Below are 18,499 nucleotides of genomic sequence, written 5' to 3' on the forward strand. Positions count from 1 at the left end.
TGTAGCCATATTGTAATACAACTGTTTGAGATCTGCAATTTCCTTATGAAACACATCTTTATCCTGATTCTTCCGAAGTAGCCTCATGACTTATAATTACTCCAAACAGAAATCACGTGTAGAGAAAATGTGAAGAAATTTTTATTTTCCAGAAATATAACACATGTGTTTAATTTTAAGAAAGGGGTTACACCAGTGTCTACTCACATCCAGACATTAGACTAGCAAAATATTCCATTATGTCCTGTTATAAAAACTCCAAAGGTTGGCATCTGAAACTACTAAAAACTCTCCTAACGTATACTCCGTTTTTTGTCATTACGACAGCAATTCATTTGTCTTTTTTATTACAAATATTGTATCAGTGTCGGTGGGTCCTCTAGCGTGTTCTTACCTCCACATGGCTCACTTGACTGAAGCCTGTAATTATTTCTCGTAAAAGAATTGGATTCTAGTTAGACGTGCGAAAGTGTTTATGGTTTTTATGGTGTTTAGGGATTTTAATGTTTTCAGACATTCATCCAGTGCCACTTTTGCGCTATACAGTAGGTACTCTTTACTTGTTCATGTGAAGTCAACAAACTGAAGTATAGTGTAAAACCACGATGCTTGATACAGGCTTCTACGTGTACTTTTAATAGCAATAAACAGTCCTCCATTGTTATTATGATTAGCCAGTCTGATGATGATATCAAATCGAAGCTCTGAAAATAATAAACATTACTGTAACTGCTTTCACCATTTTAAGCCGTTTTTCTGTATCTTCTACATGTCTTTTACCTATCCTATTGCAACACAGAGTGAAAACTGTACAAAACCTTTGCCAATTCACCCATGCAGTATATTCACTTTTTTGTTTCTGGTTTTAATAAGAACATTAGATTTTATAACTTTTAAGTTCTTCTGATGGTAGGGGTAAAAGTAGAACATGTTTTTTTAGGAAATGTTTTATTCATATCTGACTTTAATTATATTTACATTATAGAAGGATATCACGAAAAAATCATATTCACTTACTGTCATTTATATTGCTGATAATGTTAGCCTTATTCCCAGCATTGTTCTTTAGCGATGTAGTGTACTAATCACCATATATTATTGCTCTGCTACATATAAATACTACAGCGCTGACATGCATTCACTTTTCTTAAAACATTTTGTCTACTGTTAACACGAGTGCATTTCTAAGTTTATCACTGTGTTAAATCAACTAAATATTTGTCTATAATTTCGGATAAGACAAACGAAAATGATTGTTTATAGTTATAAACGAAATGTTTTTGGTAATATGTTCCTTTTTCACAAACTGGAAGGAAATAGATATTTTTTCACTACAAAACTCAATAAAATTACTGAAGAAGAATCACAACTTGCAGCAACTTGAGCTTTTTTTTTAATTTCTTAGAAATTTCCTCCAACAGTCTGAGGGAAACTAATTACTCCCAGTAAGTGCACCAGCTGATGAACGTGGTAACGTATTGTTTATGAAATGGACTAGAAGCCTGGAGACACAGACATCTTGTGACATACTGGTATTAAACATGTTGCACTGAAATATAATATACATGTTTATTTATTTTTAATAAAAATTCCTGTACGCAATTATACTCTCAATGAAGCGACCTCCAACGGTAAACCTTTACTTCGAGGAAATATTGCATCTACTGTTTAACGGCCACTGTTACATTTCAGTGGTACAGTGCTTACCATTGAGAACATCGTGTCTTTCTGATTTTCTTAAGTGTTCTACTGATATGTACAAGCACCTGTTTGTTTCATTCGGATAATTACAGAATTAACGCTATATTATTTCAAAAATATATCTCGTAATTTAGACAAGAATGCGATTTAATCTGTTCTACTATCTTTTCTTGGAGCATTTTCAGCCAGCTACTGGCATACCAAAAATAAATAATGTAATTTTAGCTAATGGCAAAATAACAGGCAGCGAGCAAATCAAATTAACTAAACGAAGATTTGACACTTTCCGTCTTAAACTGCTGGAATTGCCTATCACTCATTATCAGCATTATTCTCGTGAACAGAACACAAGATACCAGTCATAAACTTATAATTAAGCTACAAGCTTCTCAGATAAATCCCACATACAGTAGGAATATGGCAACCTGCACTCCACAACGATTAGTAGCTACGGTGGATTAAATGCGAGATCATTCTCAAACGTCCGCGCAGGAGGGATTTTTAGTTCTCGTTTCGTTACTCCCTCTCGACGCACAGCGGAATTGTCTGACATGCTGGTGCACTGCTATTGCTACTGCATAATGTTTGTTGATGCTGTCAGTAGTCCAAGTCACTGCACAGTGTCGCGGCGATTCACGGTGTTGTGGGAGCAGCCAGGACGCCGGAGACGGTCTGCGGCGCCGTCGGCGGCTGCTGCTGCTGCGGGGGCGGTGCTGTCGTCTCTTCGTCGTCTTCATCGATGGGCACGGTGCTGTGGTTGTAGAGGCCCTGCGCCATCAGCTGCAGCGCCAGCGGGTTCTTCTGGCCGCTGGCCTTCTTGATCTTGGCGCGCTTGTTCTGGAACCAGATCTTGATCTGCGCCTCGTTGAGGCCCAGCTCCCTGGCCAGCTCCTGGCGGCGGCGCTCAGTCAGGTATCTGTTCTCGGTGAACTCGTGCTTCAGCCGCGCCAGCTGCTCGCCGCTGAACGCCGTACGCGGCCGCTTCTCTTCCGGCTTCTTGTCTTTGCGCTTCAGCCGTCGCGACCGAGGACCTGCAACAAGGGCAAACAACTTGTAATGGAAATGTTGTGAGTTTTACCAGGGCGCGAGACTTCATAAAAAATCTGATAAGGCACGCCCTTATCGTTGGAAACATTTATAAATGCTTCAAATGGCTCTAAGTACTATGGGACTTAACATCTGAGGTCATCAGTCCCCTAGACTTAGAACTACTTACACCTAACTAACCTAAGGACATCACACACATCCATGCCCGAGGCCGCATTCGAACCTGCGATCGTGGCAGCCGTGTGGTTCCAGTCTGAAGCGCTTAGAACCGCCCGGCCACCGCGGTCGGCGGAAAGATTTATAAGGAGCTCAGCAAACGAAGCCTTCACCTGCAGGGACCACAGGAATGTAGTAATTCATGTACAGATAAACCTCTACAGAACGTGTTACATTTGATTCATTTGACTAGTTTCACTCATGTACATTATCTGATCAAAAGCAGCCAATAACCCTGTATAACTCGGAATTCATCACTAGCTGTCATGAAATGCGTACCGCCGAGTACAAAACTAGTCGGGAAGTACTGTAGAGATGCAGTAACAGAAGAATGGGTCGATCAGCACAGCTGAGTGACTTCGAGCATGGACCTGCCGATGGATGTAACCTGAGTAACAATTCCATCAAGGACGAAACGATTCTGATGCTGTCTAATCCACTTGTGTGTGTAATGATAGCGAAGAAAGGCAAAGAAACAACAACAGTAAACCAAGACCAAGAGACCTTATGTACTGACGGAAAGAGACCGTAGAGTATTCCAGAGAGTGGCTGCAAATAATCACACGAAACCAGCGGAGGGAATCAGTCGTGAGTTCCAAAGTGCTACTAACAGCCCATTTAGCACAACTCCTCGACGAGCTGTATAGTCCTTAAATAAAATTGCAATACAATGTAATTAGAACATATCCAGAAATAAAACTGAAGTTATGGCATTTTGCGGAAATGAATATCTTTCAAGGAGACCACACAAAAAACGGTTCAAATGGCTCTGAGCACTATGGGACTCAACTTCTGAGGTCATCAGTCCCATAGAACTTAGAACTACTTAGACCTAACTAACCTAAGGACATCACACACATCCATGCCCGAGGCAGGATTCGAACCTGCGACCGTAGCGGTCTCGTGGTTCCAGACTGTAGCGCCTAGAACCGCACGGCCACTCAGGCCAGCGAGACCACACAGCAATCGGATTTTTTGTAATTGTTTATATTTAAACGGCATGGAGCAGAGTGATATTTGACGGTGATTTTAACTATGTTATTAACAAAAAAGAACCTAAAGAAAAATTTAAACATACGTATGGCACTCGAATATATGGTTAGAAATTTAAATATGATTGACACGTGGGAGGCAACAAATACAGACTCATTACTAGACACCTGTTTCACTAGTCATTCAGCGAGCAGAATAGACCGGATTTACGTCTCACAAGACTTACTACGTAACGTCACTACGTCAGAAATCTGGCTTGTAACTTTCTCCAATCATTATATTATTTATACACTGAAGCGCCAAAGAAACTGGTATAGGCATGCGTATTCAAATACAGAGATATATGAACAGGCACAATACGGTGCTGCCTATATAAGACAACAAGTGCCTGGATCAGTTGTTATATCGGTTACTGCTGCTACAAATGCAAGTTATCAAGATGGGACACAGCCGCTCCGAGGTAGCGATGGAATGGGGTTTTTCCCGTAGACCATTTCAAAAGTGTACCGTCAATGTCAGGAATCCGATAAAACACTGAATCTCCGATATCGCTCCGGCCGGAAAAAGATACTGCAAGAACGGGACCAACGACGACTGAAGAGAATCGTTCAACGTGACAGAAGAGCAGCCCTTCCGCAAATTGCTGCAGATTTCAATGCAGGGCCATCAACACGTGTCAACGTCTAAACCATTCAACGAACATAATCGATATGGCCTTTCGGAGCTGAAGGCCCACTCGTGTACCCTTGGTGACTGCACGACACAAAGCTTTACGCCTCACGTGAGCCCGTCAACACCGACATTGGACTGCTGATGACTGGAAACATGTTGCCTGGTCTGACGAGTCTCGTTTCAAATTTTATCCAGCGCATGGACGTATGGAGACAACCTCATGAATTCATGGGTCCTGCATGTCAGCAGGGGACTGTTCAAGCTGGTGGAGGCTCTGTAAGGGTGTGGGGCGTGTGCAGTTGGAGTGATATGAGACCCCTGATACATCTAGATATCACTCTGACATGTGAGACGTACGTAAGCATCCTGTCTGATCACCTGCATTCATTCATGTCCATTGTGCATTCCGGAGGACTTGGGCAATTCCAGCAGGAAAATGCGACACACGTCCAGAATTGCTACAGCGTAGCTCCAGGAACACTCTTTTGAGTTTAAACACTTCCGCTGGCCGCCAAACTTCCAAGACATGAGCATTATTGAGCATGACTGGGATGCCTTGCAACGTGCTGTTCAGAAGAGATCACCACCCCCTCGTACTCTTACGAAGTTATGGACATCCCTGCAAGATTCATGGTGTTAGTTCCCCCCAGCACTACTTCAGACATTTGTCGAGTCCATGCCACGTCGTGTGGCGACACTTCTGCGAGGTCGCGGGGGGCCTACACGATATTATGCAGGTATACCAATTACTTGGGCTCTTCAGTGTATTAGCAGACTCAGTTTACAGACACAAACAACTTTCTTTGGAAAAGGGTACTTGAAATTAAATACTACCATACTGAGAGACCAGGCATTAAGAATTATGGCGCTGGAAACATGGGGGGCTTGCGTCACTACGTGACGTGCTGACCGAAGCAGACAACAGTTCTCTCCGTGACAAATTTGAAGAAAAGTAAATATATGAAGCCCGAAAGGATAGTCAACAGCAGTACAATACCCGCTGAATTTTACCTCATTTATTGGGATATACTGAAAGAGGATCTAATTAACGAATTCAGTGATGCATGGAATGTCCAATTACCAAACCTGCGCAGTCCCTGGACGCAGTATAACGGACACATTGTCTAACTACCGTGGTATACTAGCTATTACAGATATTTCAAAACCATGGGAATTTGTAACATCTGTCGATCTTTCAAAAGCTTTCGACCGAGTCTTCCACAGTTTTATACTAAAAGAAGAGCGGAAATGTATCTGCAACAAATTCTCCCAAATTTTCCCAGTCATTTTGCAAGGACCTCAGTCCAAAATCGTGATCACTTGGGCCATTCGATATAAAGTGGTCAGTCTGTCAGGGTTTCCCACTATCGATGGCCATGTATGCCTCTTCCAAGGAAACTTAACATCTCACTCCCACAGAAATTCGTATGTCGAGCGCTTGTAGATGATCTAAGAATATCTGTGTCAGCATAAGGCCAGATATCCCGCCGGCCTGGGTGACCGAGCGGGTCTGGGCGCTACAGTCTGCAACCGCGCGACCGCTACGGTCACAGGTTCGAACACTGCCTCGGGCATGGATGTGTGTGATGTCCTTAGGTTAGCTAGGTTTAAGTAGTTCTAACTTCTAAGGGACTGATGAGCACAGAAGTTAAGTCCCATAGTGCTCAGAGTCATTTGAACCATTTGAACTTACTGGGTGGCAACAAGAGTCATGATGAACTATATACAATCCAAGATCATGAACTTAGGGAAAGGTTTACCAACAGCAACCAAGATTTGAGGTTTAGGGCAAGACCTGGTTTCAGGCCTACAAAGGGTGCAAGCTTTCAGCTGGTGATTAATGTTGAACAAAGTTAGGGTGGAATACAGCTAAATTCCAAGCGATATCTCGATATGATACAGGAAGTAAAACTAGTGAACGAGGTCATATTATCCAAAGTGTATTCCATACCGTCCATTTTGATAGTACGAGCACCAATAACCAAAAGTGTGTTATTAGTGAGAGGATATTCCGTATATTTTCGACGTGAAATACAGCGCGCTAACATTACCCATTGAAGAATGTAGGATGGGATTAATAGCTACTGGCGCGAAGTGCAAAACATTAGTAGTTCACAATGTTCTTAAAAAATCAAAATTCAGCACTAACAACCTAACATGTATGGTTCTAAAAGTAGTTCACCCTGAAAGGCGAGTGGCACCCGTTAATACTGGTAAAATACATTCAAAGCTCAACTTTTTCAAAACCATCATAGTCGAGAACAGCTACGTAACCCAGGAAGACAAAATGTTCAACGCAAAGAAATATTACTACCATATTAAGAAACGTTCAGCTCTTAACAGAATGGAAACTAAATACCTTCATGTCAGCTGTCATGAGGTGTGGAAGATTATTCATAACAAACAGCTTACATCATGCATGACATAACAAATAGTTTACGTCAAGTATGGGGACAAAATGGGACAAGTTCGTCAATGAAACGATTCCAAAGCGCGATACTATATACACTTTGCGCATTCACCGCCTTTTGATGAGCGTAATGAAGAGGACACGTTTATATACAGTTTCAAATGTCACTATCCACGAGCTGTCTGGAATTGGGCTCAACTGCGTACTTCACCGCTGTATAACAAGATACAAGAAGTTTTGACACCACACCAACAGCTGTATCCCGACCGGAAAAGCAAAATGGTAATCCGGCTATCGAGACAATTCGTTCTTACGTGATAACGTCAGACACACCACGTTTAACGGAAGTTAAACATTACACGATATGCTGCAGAACAAACGAAATTATGAAAGCACTTGCTGCATCTGGCGCATTAAGACCAGTGTATACATTGCATAATTCACTCCCTTCACTTCGTAATTTAGATTAATGCTTTTTGTAATTATGCTCCTTATATCTGAAATGCACCTTACGATCTGGAAGTAGGATACAGATTATAAGAACAAAATATGCTAAAACGAAGGAGAAGAAATTTCTTTTATTTGCTCGTATTTCTCTGATTTTCCTGAAGGACAAACAGGAAACCCAGTTTCTATAGACGACAGCTGATTGGATTTATACAAAATATCAGAATTCTTCCCACATATGAAGAAGAATTTTTAGAAGATAGAGAGGCATAAAGGATTTCAAAAGAAGGAGAGAGTACTTTACATTTTAAGGATGAAGGAATATACTATCATCAAAATGGACTACGCTGTATTATTACTGTTCCTTTTCAGTTTCACGAAATGAAAAATTTTCATTATCATTTACCTCACAGTTAAGACGAAATTTAATTTAAATAAATAACAAAAAAGAAGAAATTATCACATCAAATCAAATAAAACGCATTAGTCACTTTCTTCCGTTTTCCAAGAGCATTACTATGTTTCAACAAACAACATAAGGTCATAGAATCCAGGCCGAGACGGCAGCTAAAGGTGAGAGAATGGCAGAGCTATAAGCGGGAGGGAAGGAGGGAAAAAAGTGGTAGAACGCTTGTCTGCGACGTGGGCGGCTTGGGTTCTATTCCTGACCAAAGCTAATTTTAAACAGTAGTGCATGATCGACAAACAGTTCTGTGAAGCGAAAATTACATAAAGGAGGGGAAAAAATCGGTAACTCTCGAGTTCGGTAATCACTGGTTCGAGTACCGTTTTGGTTATTAGTGTTTTCGTTTCTTATCGCTCAGTTTGAATGCCCACATAATTTAAATATTATATTCATCAAATATATGATTAGCACATATCCAATTGTCATTTTTATGAAAATTGCACATCTTCTTTTTTACAGCTACATGTTGCAAACAAAAACCCAGTTTCCATTGCGAACACAAATTCTTAATAAATGATTGTCTAATTTAAAAAATATATAAATTAAATTTGTTTTCATCTTCATGTATTTTATTTTTCACAGATATGTCAGAAGAAATTAGACCTTTGTTAAAAATTTACAGCAGCGCAGAACAGAACCAAGGCCGCCACGAGCAATGTAAGCACTCTACCATAGACACACGCTGCCCCATCGAACCACTGATCTTATATTAGGACATTAAAGGCAATAGGGAAACGTCAAAGTCGATTTTCTCAAGAATTTTTGAGTACCAATGGATCATGCGCCACCGCAGCATGCGTGCACCAACATGTCTGAGGGCGTCGGCAAACAGACACTTCTAACGATGTTATGAACTGACTCCCCGTGTGAATCTTGATGGACTTCACATGTTTACTAGTTAAACTTATCTATACCTTAACAGATTACTCAAGTGCAATGACGTTTCAACACCAAGCTGTCTGCATTGTTCTGTCTCAACATCGTATCATATATTTGAGTCCTGTTTTGGGTTTGAACGCTGCACAGTGTATACATTTGTGTATAAGAAATAGTTCTGTGACAAAAAAAATTGTGTCATACGTACTGCCAAGTCCTCCAGGGTTGGTGTGTGGATTTATTACCACTGTAAGGAATTTGCATAAAGTCTCTAAATACTGTGTTTACGTATATGTGTTAGGAAATGGTTCCTTCTAGTTCAACATAAATCTGTCCGAGACTATTGCTAATACGCGCTTGCAACGTTAATCAGATAGCATTGTTGATCACGTTTGTTTTGCTGTTAGCCAATGTGGAGTAAGCCACCAGATTTCAGCTGTACGCTGCCTCAAGGTAACTGAAGCGAGAAATGAAAGTAAAACTAAAATAAGAAGCAAAAGTTTCGGACATTCTTGCTACACACTTCTTTAATCTAGTCACTGTTCCGAACGTACGAGTCTTGTCGATTGTGCTTCATATATACTAGCACCAAGGCCTCAACAAATACCCCACTGGCCATTAAAATTGCTACACCACGAAGATGACATGCTACGGACCCGAAATTTAACGGACAAGACGAAGATGTTGTAATATGCAAATGATTAGCTTTTCAGAGCATTTACACAAGGTTGGCGCCGGTGGCGACACCTACAACGTGCTGATATGAGGAAAGTTTCCAACCGATTTCTTATACATAAACAGCAGCTGACCGGCGTTGGCTGGTGGAACGTTGTTGCGATGCCTCACATACGGAGGAGAAATGCGTACCATCACGTTCCAACTTTGATAAAGGGCGGATTGTAGCCTATCGCGATTGCAGTTTATCGTATAGCGACATTGCTGCTCGCGTTGGTCGAGATCCAATGACTGTTAGCAGAATATGGAATCGGTGGGTTCAGGAGGGTAATACGGAACGCCGTGCTGGATCCCAACGGCCTCGTATCACTAACAGTCGAGATGACAGGCATCTTATCCGCATGGCTGTAACGGATCGTGCAGCCACGTCTCGATCCCTGAGTCAACAGATGTGGACGTTTGCAATACAATAACCATCTGCACGAACAGTTCGACGACGTTTGCAGCAGCATAGACAGCAGCGCCTGCGTTGGTGTACTCAACGACGAACTGGGTGCACGATTGGCAAGACGTCATTGTTTCGGATGAATACAAGTTCTGTTTACAGCATCATGATGGCCGCATCCGTGTTTGGTGACATCGCGGTAAACGCACATTGGAAGCGTGTATTCGTCATCGCCATACTGGCGTATCACCCGGCGTGATGGTATGCGGTGCCATTGGTTACACGTCTCGGTCACCTCTTGTTCGCATTGATGGCACTTTGAACAGTGGACGTTACATTTCCGATGTGTTACGACCCGTGGCTCTACCCTTCATTCGATCCCTGCGAAACACTACATTTCAGCAAGATAATGCACGACCGCATGTTACTGGTCCTGTACGGGCCGTTCTGGATACAGGGAATGTTCGACTGCTGCCGTGGCCAGCACATTCTCCAGATCTCTCACCAATTGTAAACATCTGGCCAATGGTGGCCGAGCAACTGGCTCGTCACAATACGCCAGTCACTACTCTTGATGAACTGTGATATCGTGTTGAAGCTGCGTGGGCAGTTGTACCTGTACACGCCATCCAAGCTTTGTTTGACTCAATGTCCAGGCGTATCAAGGTCGTTATTACGGCCAGAGGTGGTTGTTCTGGGTACTGATTTCTCAGGATCTATGCACCCAAATTGTGTGAAAATGTAATCACATGTCATTTCTAGTACAATATATTTGTCCAGTGAATACCCGTTTATCATCTGCATTTCTTCTTTGTGTAGCACTTTTAATTACCAGTAGTGTACTACTAGACTTTAATTTTTCGTTCTTTACACAATTTAATAACAGGCATCGCCTTCGCAAGCGTCTGTAAAGGCGCGACAGATAGTTCGAACAGCGTGGCAGGGTTGCAGCCGTGTGAGCTGGGATAGCGCGACGGCGATCAATTGAGGCAGGCGAGGCGTGAGGCGTAGCGCGTGTCCTGTCCCCGGGGATCTCGCGGTCGCGTATTTGGCGCCTCATTCGTCACACCCGGCCCTCTCGCAATGATGCCTACACCCTCGCCTGTTGCAGCTTAATAACTCTCTAATGGCACTTCCTTAGGGGAGCAGATCATCGTCAGCTCCCCTCAGCATTTATTCCGGAACAATTACATCCCTTTTAAACCAACGCATGTCGTACAGGATGTGATGAATGCATGACCTCTGGCACATCTCGTTACACACACACACACACACACACACACACACACACACACACAGGCACACAAGTGCATCTGGTTACAGATTCTCTACACAACAAAAGGAGCGCTACGAAACTTTATTCGAGTACGTTTCAGGTGAGATGACTTAAAATGATTACGATACCTGTATCTAGTAGCAACAATTTGCTCATTTCTAAGACACAAATGGATTACAGACATTGGCGCGAGCGGACATTGACTTAAATAAATGGGGAAGTCCGAAAATTTGTGCCGGATAGGGATTCGAATCCTGGTCTCCTGCTTAGTAGGCAGATGCGCTGACTACTGCGCCACCCGGACACAGTTGTCATCGCTACTGCAGGGACTACCCTAGCACGCCTCCATCAGACGCAAATTCTCAATTAACTCACACACAACTAATGTAGTTCCCATTGCCCACTATCCTCATTACTCGTGACATTTCGCCGATTCCTGTAAGAGATCGGGCCTGGTGTGCATCTGCACTGAAGAGATCATTCGCCGTCTCTCCTTAATTATATACACAGGGTGTTTGAAAAACAACTCCCTAGTTTTAAATATAAAGTTAATGGGGAAATTAATGAAAAATTACATCAATGAGTACATATCATGAAAGAGAATTCCTTCAAGTTTTGTTTAATGTTAGTAGACTTCAACGTGGGATCCATTTGTTGCCCTGCACACATCGAGACGATACCCCACTTCTCGCCACGTATTCGCCAACATTTTAGGTGTAACAGTCCCCACTGCCGTGAATATTCTTTCCCGCAAATGATTGATGTCTCTGATCTTTTCACTGTACACAACAATTTTTATGTGGGGTTAAGTTAGGGCTTCGTGGTGGCCAAGGTGTTGAGCCTATCCACCGAGTGTCAAGAGCCGCACGCACACGGTTTCTATAATAAGGTTTTGCGCCATCTTGTTGGGAAAGTACAAGCCCCTTTCCCGCCTCAATATCGTCCATTTGGGGAAAGACGAACTCAGTCAATATGTCACAGTAAATTAAAAACACACTCCGCCTTCAGGCCAAAAGTGGCCCGTCGGGACCATCCGACCGCCGTGTCATCCTCAGGTGAGGATGCGGATAAGAGGGGCATGTGGTCAGCACACCGCTCTCCCTGTGGTTATGGCGGTTTTCTGTGACCTGAGCCGCTACTATTCGGTCGAGTAGCTACTCAATTGGCATCACGGGGCTTAGTGCAACCCGAAAAATGGCAACCGCATGGCGGCCCGGATGGTCACCCATCCAAGTGCCGGCCACGCCCGACAGAGCTTAACTTCGGTGATCTAACGGGAACCGGTGTATCCACTGCCGCAAGGCTGTTGCCCAGTCACGGTAAGCGTTTCCGTTTATTGTTTTTCTACAAAAATGAAGGTACCAACCACACGATCTTCCATCAAACCGCACCAGACATCAGCTTTGGGAGAGTCACGTTGATGCTGAATAACTTCATGTGGATGCTCTGCCCCTCAAATTCTGCACTGTTCCACTGACATGAAATGTAGCTTCATTGCTCTGTACTTCACTGCACGCATGAGTGGACTTAACTGACAGAACAGAGGAAAAAGCAGCACTGGTGCCTTCTCAAAGTCAAGCAGACCTGCCAACTGCAGGGGAGCCAAACTTGGAGAGTTGATGAATCAAACACCACAAACTAGAATAGTCTATGTCACTTTGTACAGATTCTATGACACATTAAAACTAGGGAGTTCTTTTTCAAACATTCGGTATGTGTAGTGTCTGTTCTTTCGGACACCATATATATATACATATGCATATATTGCTAATTTTAATATTACTCATTTTATGGGCTATTCTGAGGTGGAAGCTGTTAAATGAATCATTGCACACAATCTGATCAAAAGTGTCCGAAGAACCCAAGGTAATGTGGAATTGGCCACTAGATGTCACGGAACGGGACATGTCTGTATAAAAGGAAGCGAGGAGTGTTGTGTTGTCACTAGAGAAGCAGTAGCGCATAATGATCGGTTAAGAGAGCTCAGTGACTTCGAACGTGGACTCATCATTCATTTCCGGCTTGGTAACAGGTCCACCAGGGGCATTTCGACCGTTCTGAAGTTTCCCAAGTAGACAGTTTGTGATGTGACACTGAAGTGCAAACACGAAGGAACAATCACAGCTAAACCAAACAGGCAGACCTCAGGGACCGTCGATCATTGTGGAAGGTGATTGTTAAAATGGCATGAACATAGCGGAAGGAATCACACGAGAGTTCCAAACTGCTATCATCATTCCAGACGGTAAAATGATTGTGCGTATAGAGTTACAGGAATGGTTTATAATGGTCGATCAGCTCTTCATAAGTTACACATTTCTGTATTGAATGTTAAGCGACTCTTGGTGTAAAGAGCGACGCAGCTGGACAGAGAATGACTTGAAACAAGTGATTCTTAGTGATTTTGTCATCCGATGAAAGGGTTTGGGTTTGGCAATTACTTGGAAAACATTACCTGTCTTCATGTGTAGCAACAACAGTAAAGTGCGGAACAGGTGGCATTACGATATGGGAGGTTATTTCGCCTTCTGGGTGTCGTCCCGATACACCTCTTAAGATAATGCTGAATGTGGAAGGATGTGACCACATTATCCAACATTGTGTACTCCGTACGACAGAGACAGCTAGGAGACAATGACAATGCACTCTGTCATAAAGCAGCATCTCTAAGGCTGTGATTTATGGTTAATAGCTTTCCTGTCCAGAGTGCCAACATGAACCCAATGGAACACCTTTGGGATGAGTTATAACGACGACTTTTTTCGGGGTACTAGCGTCCAAAATCACTATCTTCCTTCGTTTCGGCTGCAATTTCTCCACAGACATTCAGGCACCTTACTGACATCCCCAGCACAGTTCAAGCCGTCATACAGGCGAACCAACTTCATATTATTTTCCTCTAATAGGTGTACGGATGCCATTGATCAGATACAGTATTTCCTTAGCAAAAACACCCACACGTGATGTTAAAACACAGCTACGTGTTTGGAGGGTTACGATTTTGTATCTGGTTTCTCGTGGTTAGATCATCTGTCAGAATGTCTTGAATTTTTTAACTAGCAGTCACAATGTAATATTAGCTAGATGAAAGTCCTCAACTCATTCCAAAATTAGAAAAGAGGCGCACTGATGAACGACCGGTAGTATGGCCGGACGGCACATTGAAACAGAAGCTCGAAGAACCTACCACGGACATTCGATGGGAGTTCAAATGGTACGTTACACATTATTGTGGCAAAATGGTACGTTACACCTTATTGTGGCAAGCCAGTTAACTTTTATTGAATGCTGCACTACACTTCACAGTGACGTTCATACATGAGACTATTTTTCAAGATTCTCTGTAAAGAATGGTCGGAACCTTCTAGAAATCGTTTAATCCCTCGACGACAGAAACCCATTCCTTGATCACGGAGTCATTCGAGAACCGCTGTGTGACCTTCTTCAGCGTTGAAAGCATCCCCCCTCCCCCGCTGGTGAAGGAAATCGTATAGTGCAAAATCTGGGCTGTATGGTAGATCAGCATCACACGCGACTCTGCGGCCTAAGTCTGATTATTGACACCATTTCACTATGGCTGACGCCGGCGCTGTGGTCGAGCGGTTCTAGGCGCTTCAGTCCGGAACCACGTGGCTGCTACGGTCGCAGATTCGAATCCTGCCTCGGGCATGGATTTGTGTGATGTCCTTAGGTTAGTTAGGTTTAAGTAGTTCTAAGTCTAGGGGACTGATGACCTCAGATGTTAAGTCCCATAGTGCTTGGAGCCATTTGAACCACTATGGATGAGTGCGACATTACATTGGGTCTATATACAGCCAGAACATTAGTGTGACTCTGTGTGTAACACAGAACTTTCGCCCCAAAACTCGTACTGTTGTCACGCGTACTTCAACTTTGGAAAATGAATGCGGTCGCCTCGCCAGTTCACTCGTTCACTGTGATGCACGTGTCATACGTACCACAGCAGAGCTGTGTGTAGCAAAGCCCGAAACATGCACTCTCTTCTGAAAATGTACCGCTCTAGCTGCGTCACTGTCTTAGGATGCAATTTACTTTCTGTAGTCCCCCCGAACAAAAAAAAAAAAATAGATGAAAGGCAATGCAAGACTTTAAAATGACGCGTGAGGAGTATTCTCTGTATGTTAAACGTGAAAGATTTTAGTTTCTTCTTTGGCCTTCTTTGACAGGATTTAACTACAACCAATATCAGTGAGAGTACCCTCCCGAGTGTTTCAGCAACAGAGAAAGGGAACAACAGTGAACTATAGAAGAAACTATTCTTCTAAGTTAGTTAACTGAAATAACGGAAAACCTAAACCTGGACGGTGGAATAAAGAGTCTCTTCTGTTACATCCCACTGCTTTCGCTCAGTGCTTCTTACTTAATCAAAAAAAAAAAAAAAAGAAAGAAAGAAGAGAAGTGCCATTTCTGTTCAGATTTTTCTAAAGTACAGCATTGTGCAATGATGGAATACTTTACCGTTATTTGAATCTTTTTCAAACCGTTTACTCAACGGCAGAATGACATAATTTATGTGATGTATTAACTTTGTAGTTTATTTTTGGTCAAAACTTATTCTTAATCCCAATTTTTTCGTATGTTTCTGTTTCGCATTCACACCCTGCTTCACCCTCTAACTTACGAAGTACAGTTGCACAATAATCACAGACTGCCTAGTGGATACCATTCCTGCAAGCCTGTCTAAAAAATCACTTTCATGGAAAAGATGGTCAAATAAATGCAGGTGAAAATTAGGGCCTGTATTCACTCGCTGCCCCACTCATGCTTTTCTTTCTTTCTGATGGTTTAAACAGAAATCTCTTGTAAGTTTTATGACCTACGGAAACAGGAGATGGACTTCTTCAACTCACTGACTACCCACTCCTTTACTGTTCGACCTGTCTGAGAATCTGAGCCTTACATTTAGCACACTGCTGATAAATAACTACTCTTTTCTTGGAAAGGTGATTTTCTGAAACGCAAGTGCCACTATGAAATTTTCGTTAGTCTTACAATTTATAATTATCACATCACGACTTTTTTAAAGCTTTTAAGAAGTTCCGCTTACAATTTTTTGGTATTAGGAAAGAAGACAGCAATTACAATCATTGCAAATGAATGAGAATGTCTGATTGAAAACCAGACCAATGCATAGATCGTACTACCAGAGTGAGGGGTCTCTGTGCCCATCACAGATTTTTTTTAATTCGTTAATTCCTTTTCGTTCATATCAATAAAACTGTTTTAAATAGGTATGTACATGTAGCGTAGTGAACCGAATAAATCTTTTAGCACAATCTTAGCAATACCAAAGCATTTTCCGTAACTGTACGTAGAGCGGAGGGGTACATCATGATCACTATAATTAAAAAGAAACATAAATTTCGTTAACTGTTATGAGCTTTATTCGCAGTATAACTGTTATCAGCTTTATTCGCAGTATACTTTTTCAGTATACATAGATGTGGAAGAAAGGCCCTGAATTTGAAAATATGAATATGACATTTGTACTTAAAAGTCACATACATTTAAGTTTCTGTGTTATGTTTTACAGTAATATTCAAACCAATAACAGAATCTGCGGTAATAAATGATCAAAAACAATAAATATTTTTTCAAAGTTTTAAAATTGAAGTACATGACCAGATTACAGTATATTGAAAAGGCGGACATGAAGTACGCCCCTCTCCCCGTCTTTGGTATTACGATGGTTAATAAACATTGCAACTTCCTGTGTTCAATGATTATGCCAACGACATTTAATGGATGTATGACCGCGTTACCGTTCACGACTGTGGAAGATACCTGCAGATGTTCCTCTGATCTATGTCTGCAATGTAGCACTGAGGTAGACTACTATAGCCACTGTCAAAGTATAAAGTGCTCACTGTCGTAACACTGTCTCTGCGATGTATCTGTTGTAGTTGACTGTCAACTATCATTAATCTTTCTTACATATAATGCAAATTTTTGTATAAGTAATTATTTAACTATTGGTGGTTTTATTTCTGTTGTTTTCAGTTGTCTGCCGTGTTCTATGGTTGTTGCGACACGTTCTGTATGCGCATGGAATATGAAGTCCACTGCCGACCATTGTGCCACAGTGGTTGAGGAAAAATTGAAATGCATATCCCCACTCAACCCTCCTAATTTTGGGTTCCGTAAGTCATTTAAGGAAAATGTTTGCGAGATTCACTATAAATTATCACTACCGAATTCCTGACCTATGACGCTTCTGTCTTGGAATGTACTCCGCCTGCAGTAAGATCGTCGTCGACAGGACGTTAATTTTAAATCGTCCGTTCTACAATTTGAATAATTGACGAGGTGGTTTCACATCTGCAGCCATCAGTGTGGACCCGGAGACAGTGGTACGAAGCGATGTTGCTGTAATGATGGATACCGCCCTGCTACTTATAAAAACGGCGTTTTTCCGTTTCTGTTCGGGCGGCATCCAGCACGTACGTTAAGGCGTAGCTGCCTTAAACGAGACATCGTTTCGACTCGCCCAAAAGGATTAATCAAGGAAATGGGCGTTAACATGGCAGCACATTTACGAGGCGCAGTTACTGAGACGTAGAAGGCTCATTAGGAAGCTCAGCACAGCCAGAGGAAGTCGGGAGAATTTAGTTGAGGGCGACATTCCACGCGACGGTGCAGCTGCCGCTGCAGGAGGCCCTTTATCGTTGCGTAATGGAGATCAGAACAAAAGTAACCCTGCTCCGCGGTTGTGCATCGAATACGACGCGCCGCCGAAAGGTAGGCGTGTGTGACGCATCGTGGATACGTGGAGCGCGTCTTTCCAGATAAGTGGAAGGCGCAGCGCTCTCGCGTCATCCCACCGAAACAGTGGAGCCATTTGTGATCTCTTGGTCCTCGTCCGCTGTCCGACTGCAGCTGCGAACAAAGGCCGCTTATTAGCGATGGCGCGGTTTCTGTTTTTGTGTTTGAGGCGTTCCGCTTATTGGAGCCGCACAGGCAGGAGTGATGTATTGGCCGCGTCTGCCAGCCTTCCCACTTGAGCCGACACAGCGGGACGTCTGCTCAGCATTCCGCATCTGTTTTGTCTCTCGCTGACTGTCACACATGCTGCGCAACGTACGCGAGATAAAAGAACCATCAAATGTGTTATAGGTACCTTCGGGGGAACCGCGATGTGTAACGAAATAGGGTAGCACGCTTCGCGTAGACGTAATTTATTTATTTATGAGGAGGAACTAATCCTGAAACTCTCAGGGCTCAAAGGCCCATTATGTTCACCGCTGAACTTGCTCA

At 42.7% G+C, this 18,499-nt stretch overlaps 1 protein-coding gene across 1 annotated transcript in view; it reads right to left on the reverse strand.

Annotated features, from left to right (window-relative positions):
* Nucleotides 1–763: 763 nt before the first annotated feature.
* Nucleotides 764–18,499, reverse strand: part of LOC126297907 (homeobox protein engrailed-1a-like) — a 143,713-nt gene continuing 125,977 nt past the window's right edge. Inside the window, exon 2 of the mRNA XM_049989216.1 lies at nt 764–2,732. Coding sequence (XP_049845173.1) covers nt 2,335–2,732 — 398 coding nt within the window. The 3' untranslated portion in view covers nt 764–2,334. The remainder of the gene's footprint in view (nt 2,733–18,499) is intronic.

Source organism: Schistocerca gregaria, chromosome X, assembly GCF_023897955.1.
Source record: "Schistocerca gregaria isolate iqSchGreg1 chromosome X, iqSchGreg1.2, whole genome shotgun sequence".
NCBI lineage: Eukaryota > Metazoa > Arthropoda > Insecta > Orthoptera > Acrididae > Schistocerca > Schistocerca gregaria.